The 22324-nt window shown below is 39.6% G+C and overlaps 1 protein-coding gene across 2 annotated transcripts in view; it reads left to right on the top strand.

The window, feature by feature from the left end:
• DTNBP1 (dystrobrevin binding protein 1) overlaps positions 1 to 6508 on the top strand; it is a 229747-nt gene extending 223239 nt beyond the window's left edge. For both annotated transcript variants that reach the window (XM_077492227.1, XM_077492226.1), the window contains exon 10: positions 5651 to 6508. In XM_077492227.1, coding sequence (XP_077348353.1) covers positions 5651 to 5907 — 257 coding nt within the window. In that variant the 3' untranslated portion in view covers positions 5908 to 6508. The remainder of the gene's footprint in view (positions 1 to 5650) is intronic.
• Positions 6509 to 22324: the final 15816 nt, after the last annotated feature.

Here is a 22324-nt window from a genome sequence, read left to right as displayed (position 1 = left end):
AATTGAAGACCAGCATTGAGTTGTTGAAACAGAGCCCTGAGTCTCCTTTTCACTTGGGGAAACAGAGCTGATCTACGTGTACAACTTTCAGTTCTGCCATAGCTGGCTGGCTATAAGATAGACAGACCTGGGGCAGAAGCAGCCTGTGCAGAGCACGGTATTTGTTGTTTACTCTTCTCCTTGGACTTCAGCTTCAGAACACATTAGTGATTTATATCCTGTAGTGCAATATGACAACACTATAGCAATAGCAGCATTTAAAATTCAGGGCAGTTTATGACAACAGTAAATTGAGAACACATTTGTGCACATGCTATCGCAATAAACTAGAATATGGTCTGGTTTAGTACAGTATACCACATCCTAGATCGATAGTAACCAAAGGAATAGGCAAACAGACTTTGAAGGCATCCACCAATAGATGATATGATTAAAACAAAATTTTTGTGTTCACAGTTATAATTCCATATTTTATAACCTCAATTTGAGTTTTATTACATTTCCAGTTTTTAGACTGTCATTCCCTTCAATAACTTTCTAATATCTTATTATAAAAACTAGCACATATGATGTAGGTTGTGTTAACTGAATTATTGCAGTAGGGCTGCAACTAACGATTATTTTCATAATCTTTTAGTTGGCCGAATATTGTTTTGATGAATCGGTTAATAATATAAAAAAAAAAAGTGTGGTGTATAATTTAGTTAATATGTACAGTTTCAAACAAAAGGCAATTTATTCTTAAATATCTCTATGCAGTGGTAAATATAAATAACCAACTATATGGTTAGGGAGCAAAATATTTAATACACTCTGAGAATAACAGACAGAAAATATATACTGTATATACTATTAGAGGAGATATACTGTATATTCTTTTAAAGGGTGAATCTGGTAAATATCAGGCTCGGATCAAATTTTTTTTTATATAGAAAACAAACTGTCTTCCTTCAAAAAAAAAAAAAATGTAATTTTAAATCCCTGACCCTTTCCAAATACGCAGCAGCTGAAAAAAGCCCCATAGGAAACCACGTAAATGAACTGTAGTGCGTTGCTGCAAAAAACACATAAATGTGAACCAGGTCTAAGATGTTTAGTAACATAATAGGGTTAAAAAAAAGCAGATAATCACTACTGTAAGGGGTTCATTTCATATATTTTTTACTGTAGAACTGTGAAAGTAATGTTTACAGTAGCGATTATTTGCTCTTTTTGTACTATAAAGGACTCATTTTAGTTTTTCTTTAACTCAATTATGTTACTGGCCGATTAATTTCATAATTGATTAGTTGTTTCAGCCCTAGATTGCAGCACCAACTGGATGTGGAACAAAGTAGCTCTCAACGCATTTTTCTGGAAAAAGTATTCCACTTCTGCAGGAGTACAAATGAGGTGATATTCTATAATAAAAGAACATACTGGGTCCTGACTGAGACCCAATTGGAGTCCTAAGACTCTTTGGCCACTCAGTCTCGGGAACTGCTTCCTGATTGGCTGGGAGGAGATTCAGAAAGACAATAGCGAATATTAATTCAATTAATTCACACAAGTGGGTGGTCTCTGTGCTCTGTGCAGACCCTTTTTATGAAGCCAATTGGAGCCTCAATCATGTGCTTAAAAAAAAAAAATCCCTATTGAAATCCATGTGTCCGGCATTTAGATTAGGGGGTCGGATGCATGGATGGGGGGAGGGGGGCGGCACCCTATGGACAGGCCACCACTGTTATATACTTACTGTCTACGTGCATTTTTCAGGGGCAAGCACTGGTGCTGTGCTAAGGAAAACATAGAGAGGTGGGCATCACTAATATGGATTAAAATAATCTATATCCAGGAAGTTTCTATAAAAGGAATATATATATATATATATATATATATATATATATATATATATAAAATGTGTTAGATTTACACGGGTCAGAGAAAGAGGACCTTTTAATAGTATGCTCTCATACGGAAGGGCTCATGTCCATTATATAATAAGAAATATCAGTACCTGCTGAAGTTAGTAAGTATTCACACAAATCCCAGAATCCTGTCTCTTTAAGATCTGTAGTATCTTATTCCAATTGCATAAATGATTCACTTACCCGATAACAGCCGGACATCAGACCAAAAAGCAACAAAAATGATGGCAGTTAGGTTTCCAGAATAATAGATTAATAAATAGATGGATCACTCCACCCACTAACAGATCTGGCACCCATGTAAATTAAATTGCTGATAGGAACTACCTAATAAGCCCATGACCAGACAGTACTGACCAGAGAATAAGAAATAATCCTGGAAGACGTGATGGTGCATGTTAAATGGATTTCTTTATGCGGCCGGTTGGGAAATCCCAAAACTGTCCATATGGCACTCACATTTCAGGGCCCCAAGAGTGCTTGAGCTTCCCTTTCATTCTTTATAACTGGTCTGTCCCCATCATGATGGCATTTGTAAGCCACAGCATGTGATGCCGCCATGAAATAGATCCTGTAGCATGCATACATAGAAACCAAAGCCATGTATGTGCACATACTATGGTAATGATCGCCATAGGATGCCATGGGGCAGCATCTTGTGGTTATATGACATTGAATCATAGTAGAGGTACCACGCAGATACATAACTCAAAAGGGCTTGTGCCTGTGCACTAAAAAGGAGTCCAAACCTGGGACTCAAAGAATTCCACCCCCATCCTCATATGAAACTCTACATGTAGGCTGTTTATAATGTAGTATGTTATTCTAATATAGAATATCACTTCAGTTTTACTCCTGAGGAAGTGGGATTCTTTTTCTGGAAAATGTATTGAGTGGAGAGCTACACTTTTCCACACTCAGTTGGTGCTGCAATCTTTCATTTAACACAACCTACCCCATATGGACTAGTTATTATAAGAAGATATTGAGGGGAGAGGAGGTGCGGGAGTATGTTAAATCCTAAATATGAGTGTAACATGCTCCAAAACTAAGCTTAACCTTTAAATCAGAGTAAGCCCTATCTGATGTAGTAAAGGGGCAGGAAAGTACACTCTAAGACCCCTTTCACACCAGAGTGCCGCTAAAGCGCCGGTCGTTTTTGCCATGCTTTAGCAGCATTTTTAGCTGCACTTTTGGTAGTGGGCCAGGGTTAAGGTCACATGATCTAAAAAAAACAAAAAAACACAAAGACCCCTTTTACTGCCCTTTCAGGCGATTTTGGAAGCGCTGACCATTCATTGCAATGGGCAGGGGCATTTTAGGAGCGCTATTTACAGCGCTCCCAACCCACCCCAAAGATGCTGCTTGCAATGTCCTGCAAGCACACCGCCCCAGTGTGAAAACCCATTGCAATGAAAGGGAGGCGGTTTTCAGGCACTTTTCAGAGGCTATTTCTATTGCTAAGACACCTGAAAACTGCCTCAGGGGTCTAAGACAGCCAATGGCAGTCAGTGTGCTGTGGAACCCTAGGGTTCCTCTAGATGTTACTGTTTGATCTTTTTGTTATTGATACCTGCATAGAGCCAAACCCAGAAATCTTTTTAGCTGCCTGTCGGGGTGGCATTCGGACCACTAACCATAAATGTAAGGGGCTGCTCTAAGATTTCAAGAAGAATTTCTCCTATAAACAGGTATATATGTTTGTCTGCAGTTTCATAGCTCATTGACAGTGTTATTGTTTTTTTTTTTTTAAGACTACAGTTATGCTTTAGTAATATATTACAGCAAATAAACTGGATAATGTTATCACAAATAATCCAGCTGAGGGCCATAGGAAAGCTTGTTAAAACCTCACTTTACACATTCTTCACTGACAGCTGAACACCTGCAGCAAGTAAATTAGAATGCAAGCTTTATGCCATGAAGGTGTCTGTCATTAAACACATGTAATGTGCAATACATCAGGCCCAGATGGAAAAAAAAAAACATTCTGTTCATAAACCTTTTATCTAGAAATCTGAGGGCGGAGGGAGTAAAGCAAGGCAGACACGTTCAGATTATTATTTTTTTTTTTTTTTTAACCAGTGGGTTGAATGAAAAAGAAAAAAGGGACATATCCCTGCATCAACACAAATGATGTGGATGCAGGGATCTCTCCTGCTGAGCGATTGTATTCTGACATCAGGGACTCCCCAATGTTAGAATACAGAGCTGCAGCCATTGGCCGAAAAGGTGCTGAGCAAATGCTGGTTTTCTAGTAGGAGCGTTCAACAGAAGCCAAGTGTTAAATCTGCTTCTGTTGAACAGTCAGCAGTACACACTGGCCAAAATGTACTTGCTTCTGCTGAACCGGATGATTTATGGTCAGTGTATACCCTGCTTAAGTCAAGGTCTTAATTATTATTATTTTTTTTTTTTAACAGCACAAAATGTTCCTTTATTGAAACAATGGCATGGTACAGAGTTCAAACACACTTGATGGTACAATAACCGCACAAATCATGACCGTATTAACAGTATAATATCCACTTGCAACAAACAAAAGTAACCCAATCCTACATAGATTCAAGAGCAAGGCCCTCAGCCCGGGACAAATCACACATCAACCACAATAGGGCAATACAGACACCCAGCACCACAGTCAAGGTAGGCAGGTGAGAATAACTCCTTTACTAGGCTGTCCATGGCTCCCATACCATATCAAACTTTTTAGGGCAATTCCTACTGATATATGTAAGGCTGCTTTCACACTGAAAGCAACAGCCGTTGGCGTTAAAGTGATGCTTGTCTTAGTGGCGCTTCAGCGCTGTTTAAGCAGTGCTTTTCATCCAAAAAAGGTTAAAAAAATCCAGTTTTGCAGCGCTTTTAAGTCCCTTTGAAAGCGCTGCCCATTCAGTCCAGTGGGCAGGGCATTTTGGGAGCGCTAAATACAACGCTCCCAACTCGCCTGGAAGATGCTGCTTGCAGGACTTTTCGGAACGTCCCACAATTGCACTGCCCGGTGTGAAAAGACACACTGGAATAAATGGGAGACAGTTTCCGGGTGCTTTGCTTTCGTTAATTTCATGCTATCGTCAAAGCAGTCTTCCCAGTCAAGGTCAAGCAGATCCGCTCTCCACACCTTCCATATTCTATCCATCTTAGGGGAGTCCAGGGTCTTCAATTTAGTGTACACACCAACCTACTGCTATCAGTGAGCTCCCTTTACATCTCACTGGTACATATAGGGCAGCACAGTGGTTAGCACTTTTTTGCCTAGCGGCACTAGGGTCATTGGTTTGAATCCCAACCACGGCACTACCTGCCTAGAGTGTGCATGTTCTCGTTATGCCTGCGTGGGTTTCCTCCGAGTACCCCAGTTTCCTCCCACACTCCAAAGACATGCTGGTAGGTTAATTGGCTTCTTTCTAAATTTGCCCTATTATGTGGATGTATAAATGTGAGTTGGGGACCTTAGCTTGTAAGCTCCTTAATGGCAGGGACTGGTGTGAATGTGAAATATATGTGTAAAGCATTGTGTAAATTGACTGCTATATCAGTATCTGAAATAATAATATCCTATAGGAGACCTTTACCGAACATTTTATACATTGCTGTAGTACAAGATAGAAACTGAGTGTTTTAGTTCACTGACAGTGTGAATGAGCCATTACATACTTTACAGCATTATAACGGACTTTAATTACACCTTTTAAATCCATTTTCTAACAAACCCTCTTTTGTGCTCTCTTTTGATGTTGAAGGCCCTGATTTTGATTCCTGCCGCAATGAGATCACTCTTCAGGTCCCCAGCCAAGCAGAGCTTCGACAGAAACTGTCCTCGCTGTCCTCCACATGCACTGATTCAGCCAGTCAGGAAAACAGTGAAGACGGAGAGGAGTCACCGGTTATCCAATCAGATGAGGAGGACGTCCATGTGGACTCTGTAATTCCAAGTGTTAGCCATATTGTAAAAACCCATTGTGATGCTAGCGATGAAAGTGATTCACACACAGCATGAACAGCGTCTCAGTGTTTTCTGGAAACAAAAGCTAGCCTGTACTAATACATCCCTAAAGTCCAAACACCGGCTCACATACAATTCAAAGGTTCCCTTTACTGATTTACACAAACGATTGTGTATTGGGGTCATTTTATGAGGATAAGAGTGTTTGAAATAAAGACAACTGTGTAGAAAGGAGCCGGCGGTGGCAACTGAATCTCCCTAGGCATGCAGATCTGTCTATGTACTATTCCAGCAGTGCAAGTGTTTGCTTAGATTACAAGGGAAATGTTGTACTGCTGTTTACTGAAGGTTAAATACTTAGCAATATGGCCGCGTGCCATCGGGCAGAAATTGTGGATTTGCACAATTGGAAATGAGTCCAAATATATAAATACAGTTAATAGATAATTATTTGTGACGCCGTATGTACTCAGTGTTTCGTTTACCTCGGAGGACGTATGTCTCCGGAGAGAGGGCACATGGGAATTCAGTTTTGTAATACATATCAAGGATGTAAGCCTGAGGAAAATTCCCACTTCATTAAATCAGTATTAGATTTTTTCCTGTGCCAATTACTGTGTGCTTTTCCTTGATGAATAAAATTTCATACCACAAATCCTGGCCTATTCTATTCTAAATCGATCACAAATAAAAAATCTACCGTTTGCTACCATCAGAGCACAAATCAGATGATGAAAGCTCAGTGGAAGTCTCGCTCCTTTTAGAACTTTATAGTCCCTTGTACCCCCTCCCCCATGTATATCACTGATTTAACTTATAAATTTATTTGAATACCTTTGTCTTCACACCAATTTGTGGCTTAGTGACAGCTGTGGGTCAGACTCTGGTGCCTATTGAGCTCTGGCCAAACACAAATCCATTGATTCCCACATTCATACCAATCGGTGTAGATAGAGGAATATCAGCTGCTGGTTATTGTAGTCTGCTGCAAAATTCCAGTGTTTTCATCCGATGGAGTGCAATCAGTTTGGCTGAGCGTTTCACACCAGCTACTTCTACAAAGGTCAACTGAAAAATCTACTTTTGTTGTGTGGGCTGTCACGACAGAGCCATCCACAGGTATTGGCTACCATTAGGAAATGTATTGACAGCTTTACTATAGCTGTTAAAAAAAAAAAAAGCGCCCTTCTTGCTATCCTGTTTGCAATATTCAGTCTTTCTGCTGAGTGTTGGGATGCATGAACCTCCATGCGTATGCATGTGAGTTATGTCAACCAGGGCCGGCCAATCAAGATGGTCAAAGATCCCAAATGAAGTTGAGTAGAAGACGCCGGCTCCAGTGAAGGAGCTCATGGATGTTGCATCACTGCAGTGGAGGTGAGTTTAGTGCTACTGAGTGTTTTTCATTTTTGTTCAGAATTTCCCATATTCAGTGATATATTTATACAGTGGGGAAAATAATTACTTGATCCCCTGCAGATTTGGTAAGTTTGCCCACTTACAAAGAAATGAAGGGTCTATCATTTTTATCATAGGTGTATAAAATGATAGAGACAGAATATCAACCAAAATTCAAAAAAAAACAAACGCTATAAATTAAGTTTTATACCAATATAGTGCTGCGCTATCCAAATGTAATCATACGGTAACCATGCTAAATCATAATATTACTGGTTACAGTTAAATAGTGGTGGTGAGATATTCTAATCCTATATAAAAAATCTAGTGAATATAATAATGCAATCTTATGCCTTTTATTATATTATAAGTTGCAATCATGAACAATTAAAAATTGCAATCCTATGCGATCCTCCCAATAGCAACCTGTATAGCATACACACCTCTATATACACATGTAGCATTCATATGCAATAGAAATGTTCAACCCCGTGCGATACTGAGATAATTGCAGGGACAACCTGTAATTTATATAATCTATATAAAAGTGCATCAATTTATAATAATCAATATATAAATAAAGTGAACCATGTTTCAAGTGCTCTTGTGCCAAACAAATTCATGCATTAATCTGTGTCCATAAAATTGCAGCATAAAGTCCATTCATAACTACTCCATTCTTCTGGTGCTCATTGCAGATGATAAAACAGATGATAAAACAGTAAAGTGCTTGTGTCCACTCTTGTGCTCCCCTTTAGTGTATACGCTCACCTTAGAGTGTGACCTTGCACTTAAGCTCAGTCAAAACATGCTTTTAAACCACTTCTGGGTTTATGGTCAGCATTTAGATCCTTGGATGGTTGCTTGCAGCAATACTCATATGGAAAAAACAGAGGAAACTGGATAGTGTATTACCGTTTTAAACGTTTAATTTAAAATGGCAATATTCCCTATATTATGGTACTCACATTTAATAGAGTGCACCACTCTGTATCAAGCCAAAAAAATATAAAGGCGCTGTGCTGGTGTGTCCTCTCCCGCTCTGAGAACACTCAACTGTGTCACAAACAGCCCTGTCCCCTCACCAACATGTGTTGATACCGGGAAATGTATCTTCCTCAGGGGGAATTTCGGGAAATGGTCCCGTCCATTGGCCCCTCAATTTGGCAAAGTCGGCCTCCATCTTAAGCAGAGAAACGGCCTCAAAGCATAATGTTTCCACCTCTGTGCTTGACTGTAGGGATGGTGTTCTTAGGGTCATAGTCAGCATTTTTCTTCCTCCAAACATGACGAGTTGAGTTCATGCCAAAGAGCTGAATTTTTTTGGTCTCATCTGACCACAGGACTTTCTCCCAATCCTAAGAATCATTTAGATGTTCCTTGGCTAGCTTCAGACAGGACTGTACATGTGCCTACTTGAGGAGGGGGGGGGGGGGGGCTTGCCGTGTTTGGAGGAAAAATAAAATGCAGGCTATGACTCTAAGAACACCATCCCTACAGTCCAGCACAGAGGTGGAAATGTTATGCTTTAGGACATGTTCTTGGCTAGGCTGCATTTAGGGGCCAATGGATAGGGTCATGCATTGTAAAATCTTGCATGAGAACCTTCTTTCCTCAGCCAGAAAACTGAAGATGGGCCCATGGATGGGTCTTTCAGCATGACAATGACCCAAAACATACCACCAAGGCAACAAAGGAGTGTCTCAAGAAGAAGCACATTAAGGTCATGGAGTGGCCAGTCTCCAGACCATAATCCTATAGAAAATTTTCATTTCATTTTCACTCACTGAACTGCAACTTAATTTATAACATTTGTATGATGTGTTTTTTTCTGGATTTTTTTTTTTTTCAGGTCTCTATCATTTAAAATACACCTATGATAAAAAAAAAAATTATAGACCCTTCATATCTTTGTAAGTGGGCAAACTTACAAAATCTGCAGGGGGTCAAATAATTATTTACTCCACTGTATATGGTTATCCATTTTGCCAAAATCTACATATGAAACGCATATGCTTGAATGATTGTTTCTTGAAAAGGAATTAACACAAGTGGCTTTCTTACTAAGATGTGAAAAAAGCCTCTAATCAGCAAAGATAATGAACAGGGAATTGGTGAGAAAACTTCCATGCACATTGATTAAATGTTTTAAAGACAGCGGGCTGCCATTGCTGACCCCCTTCAGAAAATGCTAAATGACTAGCTGTGTCTGACTTGCTGCTTCTGAGCCAGTGTTGCCAACTTACCAGATTGAAATTTACTGACACAACACCCATAATTTACTGGCATTTCTAAAAGTTACAAAATAACTGTTTTCAGTATTTAGGCTACAAATAAGTACAATATGCAATCAGCGATGTCATTTAAGGTAGATATTAAGACAATTTTTTTTTTCCGCTATAGTAAGTAACTCAGGAGGGCAAGAAATTAGAATGGGCATGCGCACACACACATCAAGTTGACAGTGATACTGACAGCAGTCTGCAGCAGCACAGATGATGACACCTCACCAACATGACATGTCCCCTCCTGAGTCACAGTGACAGTCTCTCTCCACGGCAGATGGACCCTTCCGTTCACTCCAGTCCAAACAGCACTGAAAGTCCCGCTCTGGGCTTGCCTTGCAGACACACACATGAGGCTTTGGCTGCTCCTCTTGGCTCCTTTCTGCCATGACATCGCACAACACACTCGGACACCGCATCTGTTAAGCCCGCCGGAACACATGATAGCATGCACTTGAATGGTCTTGGCCGGCTCCGGACTGGAACTGCACATGTGCAGTGCTGAGTGTCACAGCCATATTTTTTACTGGCAACCTTTCCTTGGCACTGGCATTTACTGGCAGAAAAAAAAGTACAGTTTTTTTTACTGACTGCCAGTAAAAATACTAACAGTTGGCAACACTGTTCTGAGTCACAGACAAAACAAGCATTTCCTAGTGTAAAAAAAGTCAGATCTCCTTATCTCTGTAATTCGGTTCTGGGTCAGCGACCAAACTATGGCAGCACAGGCTCCATAGAGCTAAAAGAGGAGTGCAAGAGAACTGAGCTATTTTGTTTTTTCCTGGTTCATCCCTGTTTAGCTTTGACATGAGGAGTAGTCGCATACAGGACATAAACAAACCATGAGAGCTGCAGATATTGCCCCCTTTCTGAAAAGACTATTTGTTTGGCAGTGACACTGATCATCTGCTTCAATTCTTTGAAGTCACTGACTTGGAACAACTATGCAGGTAATGAAGTAAAAACTAATGACCTGAATACCTGATCTTGGCCAGTGATTCAATATACTGAAGTAATTTGGTTACAACTAAGCAACCTGAATTTTCAGGTGATCAATAATAAATTGACCTATGTTTTGCTCCCATGCAAGGTCTTATTATATACAGTATGTATAGAACAGATCATATTAGTGTAAATCATTTTTTTTTACCCAGCTGCTGACCCCACAGTAAATATATATATATATATATATATATATATATATACACGTACGTTACTGGCTTGCCCCCTGCTGACCCATACTGTGGACAATAGATCTCAACCAATGATTTCTGCTGACATTTTGGCTGTGTCCAATCACACATAGCATTCTGTGTTTACAAACATACAGAACTCTGTGTACAGAGAACAGCGTTCTTGCTATTTCTTTCCCCATAGCAGGGAGAAAAAACAGCCAGATTAGGACGTAAACGCAAGACACATTACCCCTTGATTGCCCCATGATGTTAACCCCTTCCCAGCCAGTCATTAGTACTGTGTACAGTATTATCACTGTATCATTGTCACTAATGTAGTCAATGTCCCTCAGCACCAAATTGCCTGCCACACTATCATAATAAACTATAAGTCACTGATCATTGCCATTACAGTATAGTGTCTATAGCAGCGTAAATTCTAGTGTGTATGTATGTGTGTGTATATATATATATATATATATATATATATCATAGTTTGTAGACACTATACCTTTACAACATACTATACAAACTTATTGGGATTTTTTTATTTTATTTTTTTACAAAAGACATAGCAGAATACATTCTGGGTTGAAATCTATGAGTACATTAGATTTTTTTTTTTGCCAAATTTATTATACTTTTTTTATTATTATTTTTGTATTATTATATTTGTTTATATATTCAAAAAATAAAAACCCCAGTGGTGATCAAATAACACAAAAAGAATGTTCTATTTATGTTATTATATGTAATTATATAAATGTGATTTGCATGCAGTGTTGCATGACCACACTATTGCCAGTTAAAGTAGCACAGATCTGAATAGCAATGAAGTGGTAACACTTTCCAGTGGTCAAGTGGTTAGAAACTTTGTTTCTGTGGGGGCAACCATGTTTGTAGAATTGCAAAGCAACATGTAAACAGCAAATTAGTTGTCCATTACTGCTTCTCACAATACAAGTTGCAATCAGATGACCTGTCAAAGCAATTCTCTTCATATAAATCTTATGTTAAACAGTAGGCCCAGTGATAGCACATAGCCATTGAGAGCTCCATCGAGTTGCTAATCCACAAATCAGAATATATTACAAAATATGAAACAGCAAGCATGGAAAAAATGTAAAAGTTGCAATCAAAATAAAATTAAGGTAAACACTGCAATAAGGATGCAGCATGAGTTTCCTATTCCACTCATGTGGCACTTAGGCCAGCAGAGTAGGCCTGATGATCAATAGCCTCGGAGCTGCTGCCCAGCACTGCTTCTGAGCTTGGGGCACATTTACAGGTGTTTTCACTTATGCCTACAACTGGAAAACCTCATTAAAGCTGAACTTTGGAAAAACGAAAAATTCTATCTGCTTGTTTATGTCTAGGGGACCAAGTACTACAGTTTCATCCAACAAGCTTCTTTATGCTGCTAGACCGTTCCCTGCAGCCTCTTCTCCGCCGAGGAACCATAGCCCTGCATTGGATGTGAAGATGCCAAGGGACAGCCCAATGCTTGAGTTTAGGGGAGCACCATTTGCTGGGGAGTGGAGGATCTGATAAGTGAAAGTGTTACAGGACAATTTTATGGTCTACTTTATTTAGGCCCCAACTAGGAATGATGCTCTGTTGGATCTGGTAATCTCAAACCATGCAGAGCGTATTACTAATGTTCAGATAAAGGAACACCTGGGTAGCAGTGACCATAACATGATTTCATTTGATGTTAGCTGTAAGCAAAAATCACATACAGGAAAGATAAAAAAGCACTTAATTTCAAGAGAGCAAATTTTCCAAGAATGAGGGCTGCTCTCCAGGACTTAGAAAGAATATTGGCATCAATGGGCACAGAAATGGGAATTCTTAAAAAATGAACTCACTGCAAAGTATATTCTTATGGGCAATACGTTTAAAAGGCTAAAAATAAAACCTAATGTGGCTCATGGCCAAAGTTAAAAAAAGCTATAAACTATAAGAAAAGAGCTTTTAAAAAATAAAAAAATTAAGGAACACTAGTGTCATTTAAATGTTACAAAGAATATAACAGAATATGTAAAAGGGAAATCAAGGATGCAAAAGTTCAAAACGAAAGACAGATTGCAAAAGATAGTAGGACAAACCCCCAAAAATTCTTCAAATATATTAATAGTAAAAAGGTCAAGTCTGAGCATGTAGGCCCTTTACAAAATAATCTAGAGTGGGTGACTGGGGACAAAGAGAAGGCTAATTTATTAAATAATTTCTTCAGCTCTGTGTATACAATGGAGCATGGGGGAGCTCATGTCCATAATGGGGGTGGTAGTGACACAGCCCCAAACCCACAATGGCTCAAAAGTGATATTGTCCAGAAATATTTGGACAGAATAAAGGTGGATAAAGCACCTGGACCTGATGGCATCCACCCACAGATCCTAGAAGAATTGAGCTCCGTAATTTCAAAGCCATTGTATCTCATTATTAGGGACTCATTAATGACAGGAATAGTACCACTGGATTGGCGCATGGCCAATGTGGTGCCTATATTTAAAAAGGGAACAAAGTCTTTACCAAGTAACTATAGACCTGTTAGTTTAACTTCTATAGTTGGGAAGATACTGGAGAGATTAATAAAAGATCACATAGACGAGTTCTTGCAGCAAAAAAATATTTTAAGCAACAGACAGCATGGATTCATGAAAGACTGAAGTTGTCAGACAAACCTGATTTCTTTTTATGAGGAGGTAAGTAAATCCTTGAACAGAGGGGTGGGTGTGGTATACTTGGATTTTGCAAAAGCATTCGATACAGTTCCACACACACGACTCATGTGTAAGGTAAAGTCTACAGGTTTGGAAATATCAGTTTGTAAATTGATAGAAAACTGTCTAAAAGACAGAATTCAGAGAGTAGTGGTTAATGATTCTTGCTCTGAATGGTCTAAGGTGGTGTACCCCATGGTTCAGTGCTGGGACCCTTACTTTTTAATACCTTTATAAATGATATTGGGTCTGGGATCAAAAGTAACATTTCTGTCTTTGCAGATGACACCAAGCTATGCAGTGGAATAACGTCCTATAGGATGTCTCCAATTTACAAGCCGACCTCAATGCTCTGTCTTATTTTGGCGACTATGTGGTAGATGAGGTTTAATGTTGAGAAATGTAAAGTTATGCACTTGGGGGCTAAGAATATGCATGCATCATACATTCTAGGGGGGAGTACAACTGGGGGCATGCATAGTGGCGTAGTGGAGAAGATCTGGGGGTTTTGGTAGATCATAAGCTCAATAATAGCATGCAATGCCAAGCTGTGGTTTCTAAAGCAAGCAAAGTCCTTTCTTGTACTAAGAGAGGTATGGACTCTAGAGAGAGAGATATCATTTTGCCCCTGTTCAAATCATTAGTAAGACCTCATCTGGAATATGCAGTTCAGTTTTGGGCACCAAGTCTCAAAAAGGATATTGGGGAACTGGAGAAAGTGCAGAGAAGAGCAACCAAGCTGATAAGAGGCATGGAGGAGCTCAGCTATGAGGAAAGATTAGAGGAACTGAATTTATTCACTCTTGATAAGAGGAGATTAAGGGGGGATATGATCAACATGTACAAATATATAAGGGGTCCATATAGTGAACTTGGTTTTGAGTTATTCACTTTACAGTCAACAAAGAAGACAAGGGGTCACTCTTTACGTCTAGAAGAAAAGAGATTTCATCTCCAAATACGGAAAGGTTTCTTCACAGTAAGAGCTGTGAAAATGTGGAATAGACTCCCTGCAGAGGTGGTTCTGGCCAGCTTAGTAGATTGCTTTAAGAAAGGCCTGGATTATTTCCTAAGTGTACATAATATAACTGGGTACTAACATTTATAGGTAAGGTTGATCTGGGGAAAATCCGATTGCGTCTTGGGGGATCAGGAAGGAATTTTTTCCCCTGCTTTAGCAAACTGGATCACGCTCTGCTGTTTTTTTTTTTTTTGCCTTCCTCTGGATCAACTGTGGGTATAGAATTGGGTATATGGGATTGTATGATATTATTTTTTTTTTTTTGTGGTTGAACTGGATAGACTTGTGTCTTTTTTCAACCTGACTAACTATGTGTTCTTACCAGTCAGTAAACAAGCAGTTAACCCTTGCAGTGTGCGGGTAGCCCCACTGCAATGGAAGACTCTTCATTCTTTAGGGAGTTCAGCCTTTATAGTAGTGATTAAGTCATAGTGGAAAGTTCTGCCCCTTATGTCATGCTTTAGTGTGTATTTACTTATGGCAGCCCATTTGACTATTTGTGGCCTGGTGCTGATAGTTACACCACCAGCAACATTTTTCATCCCACTGTAGAGCAAGCAGGCTTAGCCCTATATGAGAGTGGCAACGCTGCTCTGAATTCAGGAACAGTGCAGCATTATCAAGAGAAGTGGACTTGGGGACTTGAAAGGGTCTCAAAGGAAAGACTCCAATTACAGATACTTATAATTCGATTATGTAGCACTTTTTTTTATTATAGGAGGCCATAGTTTTACTTTAAGCAAACAGTGCAAATTACATCAGTTAGGTAGACCTTGGTATTACATTGTTGTTGGTCAAATTTGTACCACAGCTGCTCTATACATTTAGTGTTTAGTCATTTACTACAATAACCCCTTCAAAATACATTGGCAGATATCTGAATGTTTTCTATTTTCCTTATTATTTACCACATTTCTGTTTTCTATCACTGTATTTAGGTAACATTATTGACCTTATGCCACTATGAACTGTCAAATCCAATGTTTTTAAGAGACCCACACTGTTACATAGTAGGTGAGGTTGAAAAAAGACACAAGTCCATCCTATGTGTGTGATTTTATGTCAATTTTACATTGTATATGTTGTGATCGTTCAGGTGCTTATCTAATCATTTTTAAAACCATTGATGCTCCCTGCTGAAACCACCGCACGTGGAAGGGAATTCCACATCCTTGCTGCTCTTACAGTAAAGAACCCTTTATGCAGTTTAAGGTTACACCTAATTTTAATGAGTGGCCATGTGTCTTATTAAACTCCCTGCCGTGGAAAAGTTGTTTCCCTATTGTGGGGTCACCAGTATGGTATTTTGTAAATTGAAATCATCTTCCCTCTCAAGCGTCTCTTCTCCAGACAAAATAAGTTCAGTGCTCATAACCTTTCCTCATAACTAAGATCCTCCAGTCCCTTTATTAGTTTTGTTGCCCTTTTCTGTACTTGCTCCGTTTGCAGCACATCCTTCCTGAGGACTGGTGCCCAGAACTGGACAACATACTCAAGGTGCAGCCGGACCAGAGTCTTGTAGAGTGGGAGAATTATCATTTTATCTCTTAAGTTAATTCCCTTTTTAATGCACGCCAATATTCTGTTTGCTTTGTTAGACATGCGATTACTGAGCCTATCTACTAGGACCCCCAGGTCCTTTTCCATCCTTGATTCTCCCAGAGGTTCTCCAACCAGTGAGTAGATTGTATATCTTTGCCACCCAAATGCATTATTTTACATTTTTTCCACATTTAACCTCATTTGCCATGTAGTTGCCCGATCCATTAATTTTTTTAGATCTACTTGCAAGGTTTCCACATCCTGAGAAGGAATTTTTTGCCCTGCTTAGCTTAGTATCATCCACAAATACAGAGATTGAACTGTTTACCCCATCCTACAGGTTGTTTATAAACAAATTAACTAGGATTGGTCCCAGCACAGAACTCAGGGGGACCCCCACCTTCCATCCCTGACCATTCAGAGTACTCCCCATTTATCACTACCCTCTGAACTCGCCCTTGTAGCCAGTTTTCAATCCATGTACTCACCCTATGGTCCATGCTAAAGGACGTTACTTTGTACAGTAAACATTCATGGGTAACAGTGTGAAATGCTTTCGCAAAATCCAGATAGACCACATCTACGGGCCTTCCTTTATCTAGATGGCAGCCTCATGAATCCATGCTGATTACTATTAATGATACCATTTTCATTACTAAAATCTTGTATATAGTCCCTTATCATCCCCTCCAAGAGCTTGCATACTATTGATGTTAGGCTAACTGGTCTAATTCCCAGAGATGTATTTTGGCCCTTTTTTAAATATTGGTGCTACATTGGCTTTTCCCCAATCAGCTGATACCATTCCAGTCAGTAGAATGTCAGTAAAAATTAGAAACAATGGTCTGGCAATTACTTGACTGAGTTCCCTAAGGACCCTCGGGTGCGAGCCATCTGGTCCCGGTGACTTATTAATCTTAAAGCGGAGTTCCACCCAAAAATGGAGGAGTGCTTTAAGCACTCCTCGCCCCCTTACATGCCACATTTGGCATGTCATTTTTGGGGGGGGAGTGGGGGCTTCGTTAGGAGGGGGACTTCCTGTCCCACTTCCTCCTTCCACTCAGGGACCGCCAAGGCGATTCCTCCTTTCCCCTAGGCAGCCCCTCCCTGTAGGCGATCTCCTGGGACATGTGACAGGTCCCAGGAGATGGCCTGTCCACTCCGGGAGCGCAGAGCTATTTGCGCATGCGCCGTACATGCCCAGCCGTGAAGCTGAAAGCTGTCACGGCTGGGTGCCCAGAGTGGCAATGGAGGCGCTGGCGGAGAGGAGCGATGCTCCTTTCGGCCGCATCGCTGGACCGTGGAACAGGTGAGTGTCTGTTTATTAAAAGTCAGCAACTACACTTCTTGTAGCTGCTGACTTTTAATAAACATAAAAAGCCTGGAACTCCGCTTTAAGTTTTTCAAGTATATTCCTAATTCTGTCCTCTGTTAACCATGGAGGTGCTTCCTGTGATGTGGCATGAGGAAAAACACTGCACTTTTGGTTACTTAAGCCCCCAGATTCCCTTTGTGAAGACTGAGGAAAATAAATTAATTCAATACCTTTGCCATCCTTTGTAACCAGATTCCCTTCCTCATTCTTTATGGAGCCAATATGGTCTGTCCTCCCTCTTTTACTGTTAATATACTTAAAGAATTTCTTTTTTTTTTTTTTTGCTCTCCTCCACTATGTATCTTTCGTGTTTTATCTTAGCTGCCCTAATTGCACCTTTATATTTCTTGTTGCATAATTTGTAAAGTTTGAATGCTGATGATGATCCCTCAGCCTTGTATTTTTTGAAGGCCTTCTTTTCTTTTATATGCATTTTTACATTGGAGTTAAGCCACCCAGGACTTTTGCCCTTATTTAATATGCTCTTAAAGCAAACCCATCTCCCCCTGTGTTCTTTGTTCCTAAGATTTTATCCCAATTAATATCTTCTAGCAAGATTTGTAGTTTAGGGAAGTTGTCTCTTTTGAAATTCAGTATCTTTGTATTCCCCTTATGTTTCCTATTTGTGTGATTTATACTGTTAATTGACCTGTGATCGCTGTTTCCTTAATTACCTCTTATTTCCACATCTGTTGTCCTGCGAGACATTTAGGAACTGGCGAGCCTTAGACGAATGCACGGTTCCTTCCGCCCAGTCTGTCTGGATAATTAAAATCCCCCATTATAAGGACACTTTCCATCCTTACCGCTAATTAAAATTGGGATAGGAGTTCCATCTCCCCCTCCTCCCCAGGTTAGGGGGTCTATGGAATACTCCCAGTATTAATTTCCACTTAGTTTCCTCCTTTGGAGCTCTAGCCATAAGGATTCCACCTCCTCCCTTAGTGATGTCATCACTCACATTCACTTGTACATTATTCTCGATATACAGGCATCCCCCTCCCCTTCTTCTTTTGCCACATTATGCTGCTACCTTCATTTGCATGTGCCTTCTACAACATTCTCTGCCCAGCTTTAGAAATAGAACGGTTAGCCAGAAGAGTGCAAGCGACTGTATAAATAAAAAAAACAGGCTAAAATATTTCAAAATTCCATTCTGAAGACAAAATACTAAAAGTAATTTGGCAGATTATTCATGGACATCCAGGGCTGGATCTGACTGTATCATCACTTTCATAAAGGGTGCTCATAAAAAATTGATTCTGCAGAAAACACATTTTTCATGGGAAAAGATACTGCAGCATGGCCTGAGCCCTGATAAATTATGGACAGGCTGATGGTTTTCTGGGAAATCAGATACGGAGTTTTCACATAGCCTCCATGTCAACATAAATAGTGGCTGTGATTTAGCTTGATCTCTGAAATGAATTGGACCTAAAGGTTTGTTCTTCCCCTAACAGTGGTTTCAGGAAAGCAGAAGAATGTCATTTGAAGGTTAATGCTCAGCTAAGTTAAACACAAGAAGGAATAAAAAGCCAAGGGAGAAGAAAGTATTTTGTACAGACACTCGTCGAAAAAGATAAAAAAATAAAAATAAAGTGGGAATGATGGAGTAATAAAATTTGGGATCTGGTTAAAAAAAAAAAAAAAAGCAGTGTTCACAAATGGTGTAATAGTCAGTTTCCTCAAGACACCTGTAGCAGACTCCCAACCCGAAGTATATGATTCTGCTCAGACATCTAAATTACAGATACGTCACTTGGGTGATTTGCTAAGGAGAATTTTTGTTTACTTCAAAAAAGATAGGGCCTATACACATGTCTGAGCTGCAGTAACGTGCTTTATGTTTGGCTGCCTTAAACAAAAAAAATAATTATTTTTGGCAGAGCACCGCAACACACATTAGTGCATTACTGTAGAGCTGTAAGCAAGATGTATTGGGGAGACATTCAAAATAAATGGCAGCACATCGCACCGACAACCATAACACATTAACCACAGCACAAGAGCATGAATGAGCACTCAATTTTGGAGGGGAATAAAAAAAATCTCTGCATACAAATGAATAGTTGAAATTAACAGATTCATTTTATGACACTTTGCCTTAGTAAATAACTCTTTAAATAAATAACAGGTATTATTGCAACATTGGACCAAGACTGGTTATTTCCATTTTAAGTGCACAAAGTTTTATGTATTTTTACATTACATAAACTTACCTCCCAGCCACACGTTTACTAGCCAGCGGGCATGTTAGTACCCACTTCCACAGTTCCAGTGCAGCATGTACCGTCAAATCTTGGGTGAGAACCTCCTTCCCTCAGCCAGGGCATTGAAAATGGTTCATGGATGGGTATTCCAGCATAACAATGACCCAAAACACACAGCCAAGGCAACAAAGGAGTGGCATAAGAAGAAAGTGGCCTAGCCAGTCTCCAGACCTTAATCCCATAGAAAATATGTGGAGGGAGCTGAGGGTTAAAGTTACCATACTTTGGCCTCAAAACCTTAATGACTTGGAGAGGATCTGCACAGAGGAGTGGGACAAAATCCCTTCTGAGATGTGTACAAACCTGGGGGCCAACTACAAGAAATATTTGACCTCTGATTGTCAACAAGGGTTTTGCCACCAAGTACTAAGCAATTTTTTTGCAAAGGGGTCAAATACTTATTTCACTCATTAAAATGCAAATCAATAACTTTTTTGAAATGTGTTTTTATGGATTATTCTGTGTCAAAATAAACCTACTATTAAAATGATAGACTGATAATTTATTTGTCAGTGGGCAAATGTACAAAATCAGCAGGGGAGCAAATACTTTTTTTTCCCCTCACTGTAAAGGTGAAACAAATCTAAATGCCTAAGCTCAATTTAGCAATTTTGGCATGTTAGTAAATAGCACAACTACTTGTGCACCCAGGTGGATTATACTTTTTTTTTCATTACAAATTGGGCTTTAATTTGGTAGTAAATAGTTATTGATATCTCCTGATTTTTTTTTTTTTTTATCAAAAGAAAACTGGCCCAAAATAGTAAAAAAAATCAGTGAGAGCCACATATATATGTTACACCACCATGAAGGAGTTAAAGGGTAACTTTTTGGAAAAAAAATAGCAAACAATATATATATATATATATATATATATATATATATATATAGCATATACAGTTGTCATATTGTGATTGAATGTATAGCAAAAGTTTTGTGCTAAACAAAAATATACCTATAAATATAAAACAATGAGTCCATGGCGGTTATTTACGAAAGGCAAATCCACTTTGCACGGCAAGGGCACTTGGAAGTGCAGTCGCTCTGAATCTAAGGGGTAGATCTGAAATGAGTGGAAGCTTTGTTGATTTTATCATCCAATCATGTGCAAGCTAAAATGCTGTTTTTTATTTTCCTTGCATGTCCCCCCTCGGATCTACAGTGACTTTGCTCTGCAAGTGCACTTGGAAGTAAAGTGGATTTTCCTTTAGTAAATAACCCCCCCCCCCCCCCCCATGTGTCTTCCAACTGACATCAGTGTAATGCCTTCACTTTGATAAAAAGTGCACAAAGGATTATTCATTCAATTCTTCCACCTTGCGATAACCACCACCATAATAAAAGGACGTACTCTTACCAGAGCGTATTGACCATCTATTACGGGGGTCAAATAAGGCTTGTGCATCCTATATGTTCCATCCACGCTTGCTTTTCCACATCAAAGAACAAGAGGAAGTCACCTCTGAGCGGTACTCCTCCGATCCCAAAGCAAGATGTACAGTGGGATGTGTCAATATAAAGATAAACGCTAATAGTGTAAAAATCCTTAAAAATTGGCTTTAAGTAAGGTATAGCATGTCATTAAATGGGTAAATCATCCTCGGTCCAAAGATGAGGATGTTGCTTCAATCCAAATGCGATGACCGGAGATAAACCTTTTACTTCCTATTGGTCTATCTCCTGTCATCGCATGTGGATTGAACCAACGTCCTCGTCTTTGGACCAAGGAAGTATCTGCCTGTATTTCTCAGCATTTGAAGACTTACCCTGAGCAAATCTCCATCTCCATTTGCAGAAATGCAGCCCCAAACTTGCAAGGAACCTCCACCATGCTTTACTGTTGCCTGCAGACACTTATTGTACTGCTCCCTGGCCTTTCATTGAACAAACTGCCTTTTCCTACAGCCAAATATTTCAAATTTTGACTCCTCAGTCCAGGGTACCTGCTGTCATTCTTCTGCACCCCAGTTCATATGTTTTGTGCATAGTTGAGTCACTTAGCCTTGTTTCCACATTGGAAATATGGCATTTTGGCCCCAACTCTTCCATGGCCAGACTTCTCTGGTCAGCAGGTGCACATGGGTCCCATTGGCTTCTGCCAGTTCTGTGCCGATTCCACTGATGGTCATCTGATGTCAAAGAGAAGTAAGCATGGGTCTTTCTTCTGCTGCATTAAGTTTCCTTGGCTGACCACTGCGTCTATGGTCCTCAACAGTGCCCATTTCTTTGAACTTTTTCAAAAGAGCTTGAACAGTACACCTTGAAAACCCAGTCTGCTTTGAAACCTTTGGTTGAGAGAGAGTTTGCTGATGCAGTGTGCTCAGTCTTGCCAGGGTGTATAACTTGTGATATGAAATGGTCTTCCACAATCTCACCTTAAGAGTAGAATTTAGCTGTTCCTCAGTTATAAGCCTCCTACACAGTTGTTTTTGTTTCAGGTAATGAATGCGTTTTACCCTACATCTGAAATAGATTAACCAATTACACCAAGCAGGTGCTAATAATAATCGTACACCTGAATCTAACCCTACAAAATCCCTGACTTTGTACAAGTTTAAGAACTGATGCTGGTTTGAAGCCAACACGCCAAATATTGATTTGATTTGGACTTTTCTCCTGTTCACTCACTTTGCATTTTGTTAAGTAAACAAAAAATATTTTTTTTGAAAGCATTGTTAC

The sequence above is a fragment of the Lithobates pipiens genome, unplaced genomic scaffold, assembly GCF_037356315.1.
Source record: "Lithobates pipiens isolate NorthernLeopardFrog02 unplaced genomic scaffold, aLitPip1_a1.2 Scaffold_19, whole genome shotgun sequence".
In the NCBI taxonomy this organism is placed as follows: Eukaryota; Metazoa; Chordata; class Amphibia; order Anura; family Ranidae; genus Lithobates; species Lithobates pipiens.
This window is presented reverse-complemented; position numbering and strand designations above follow the sequence as displayed.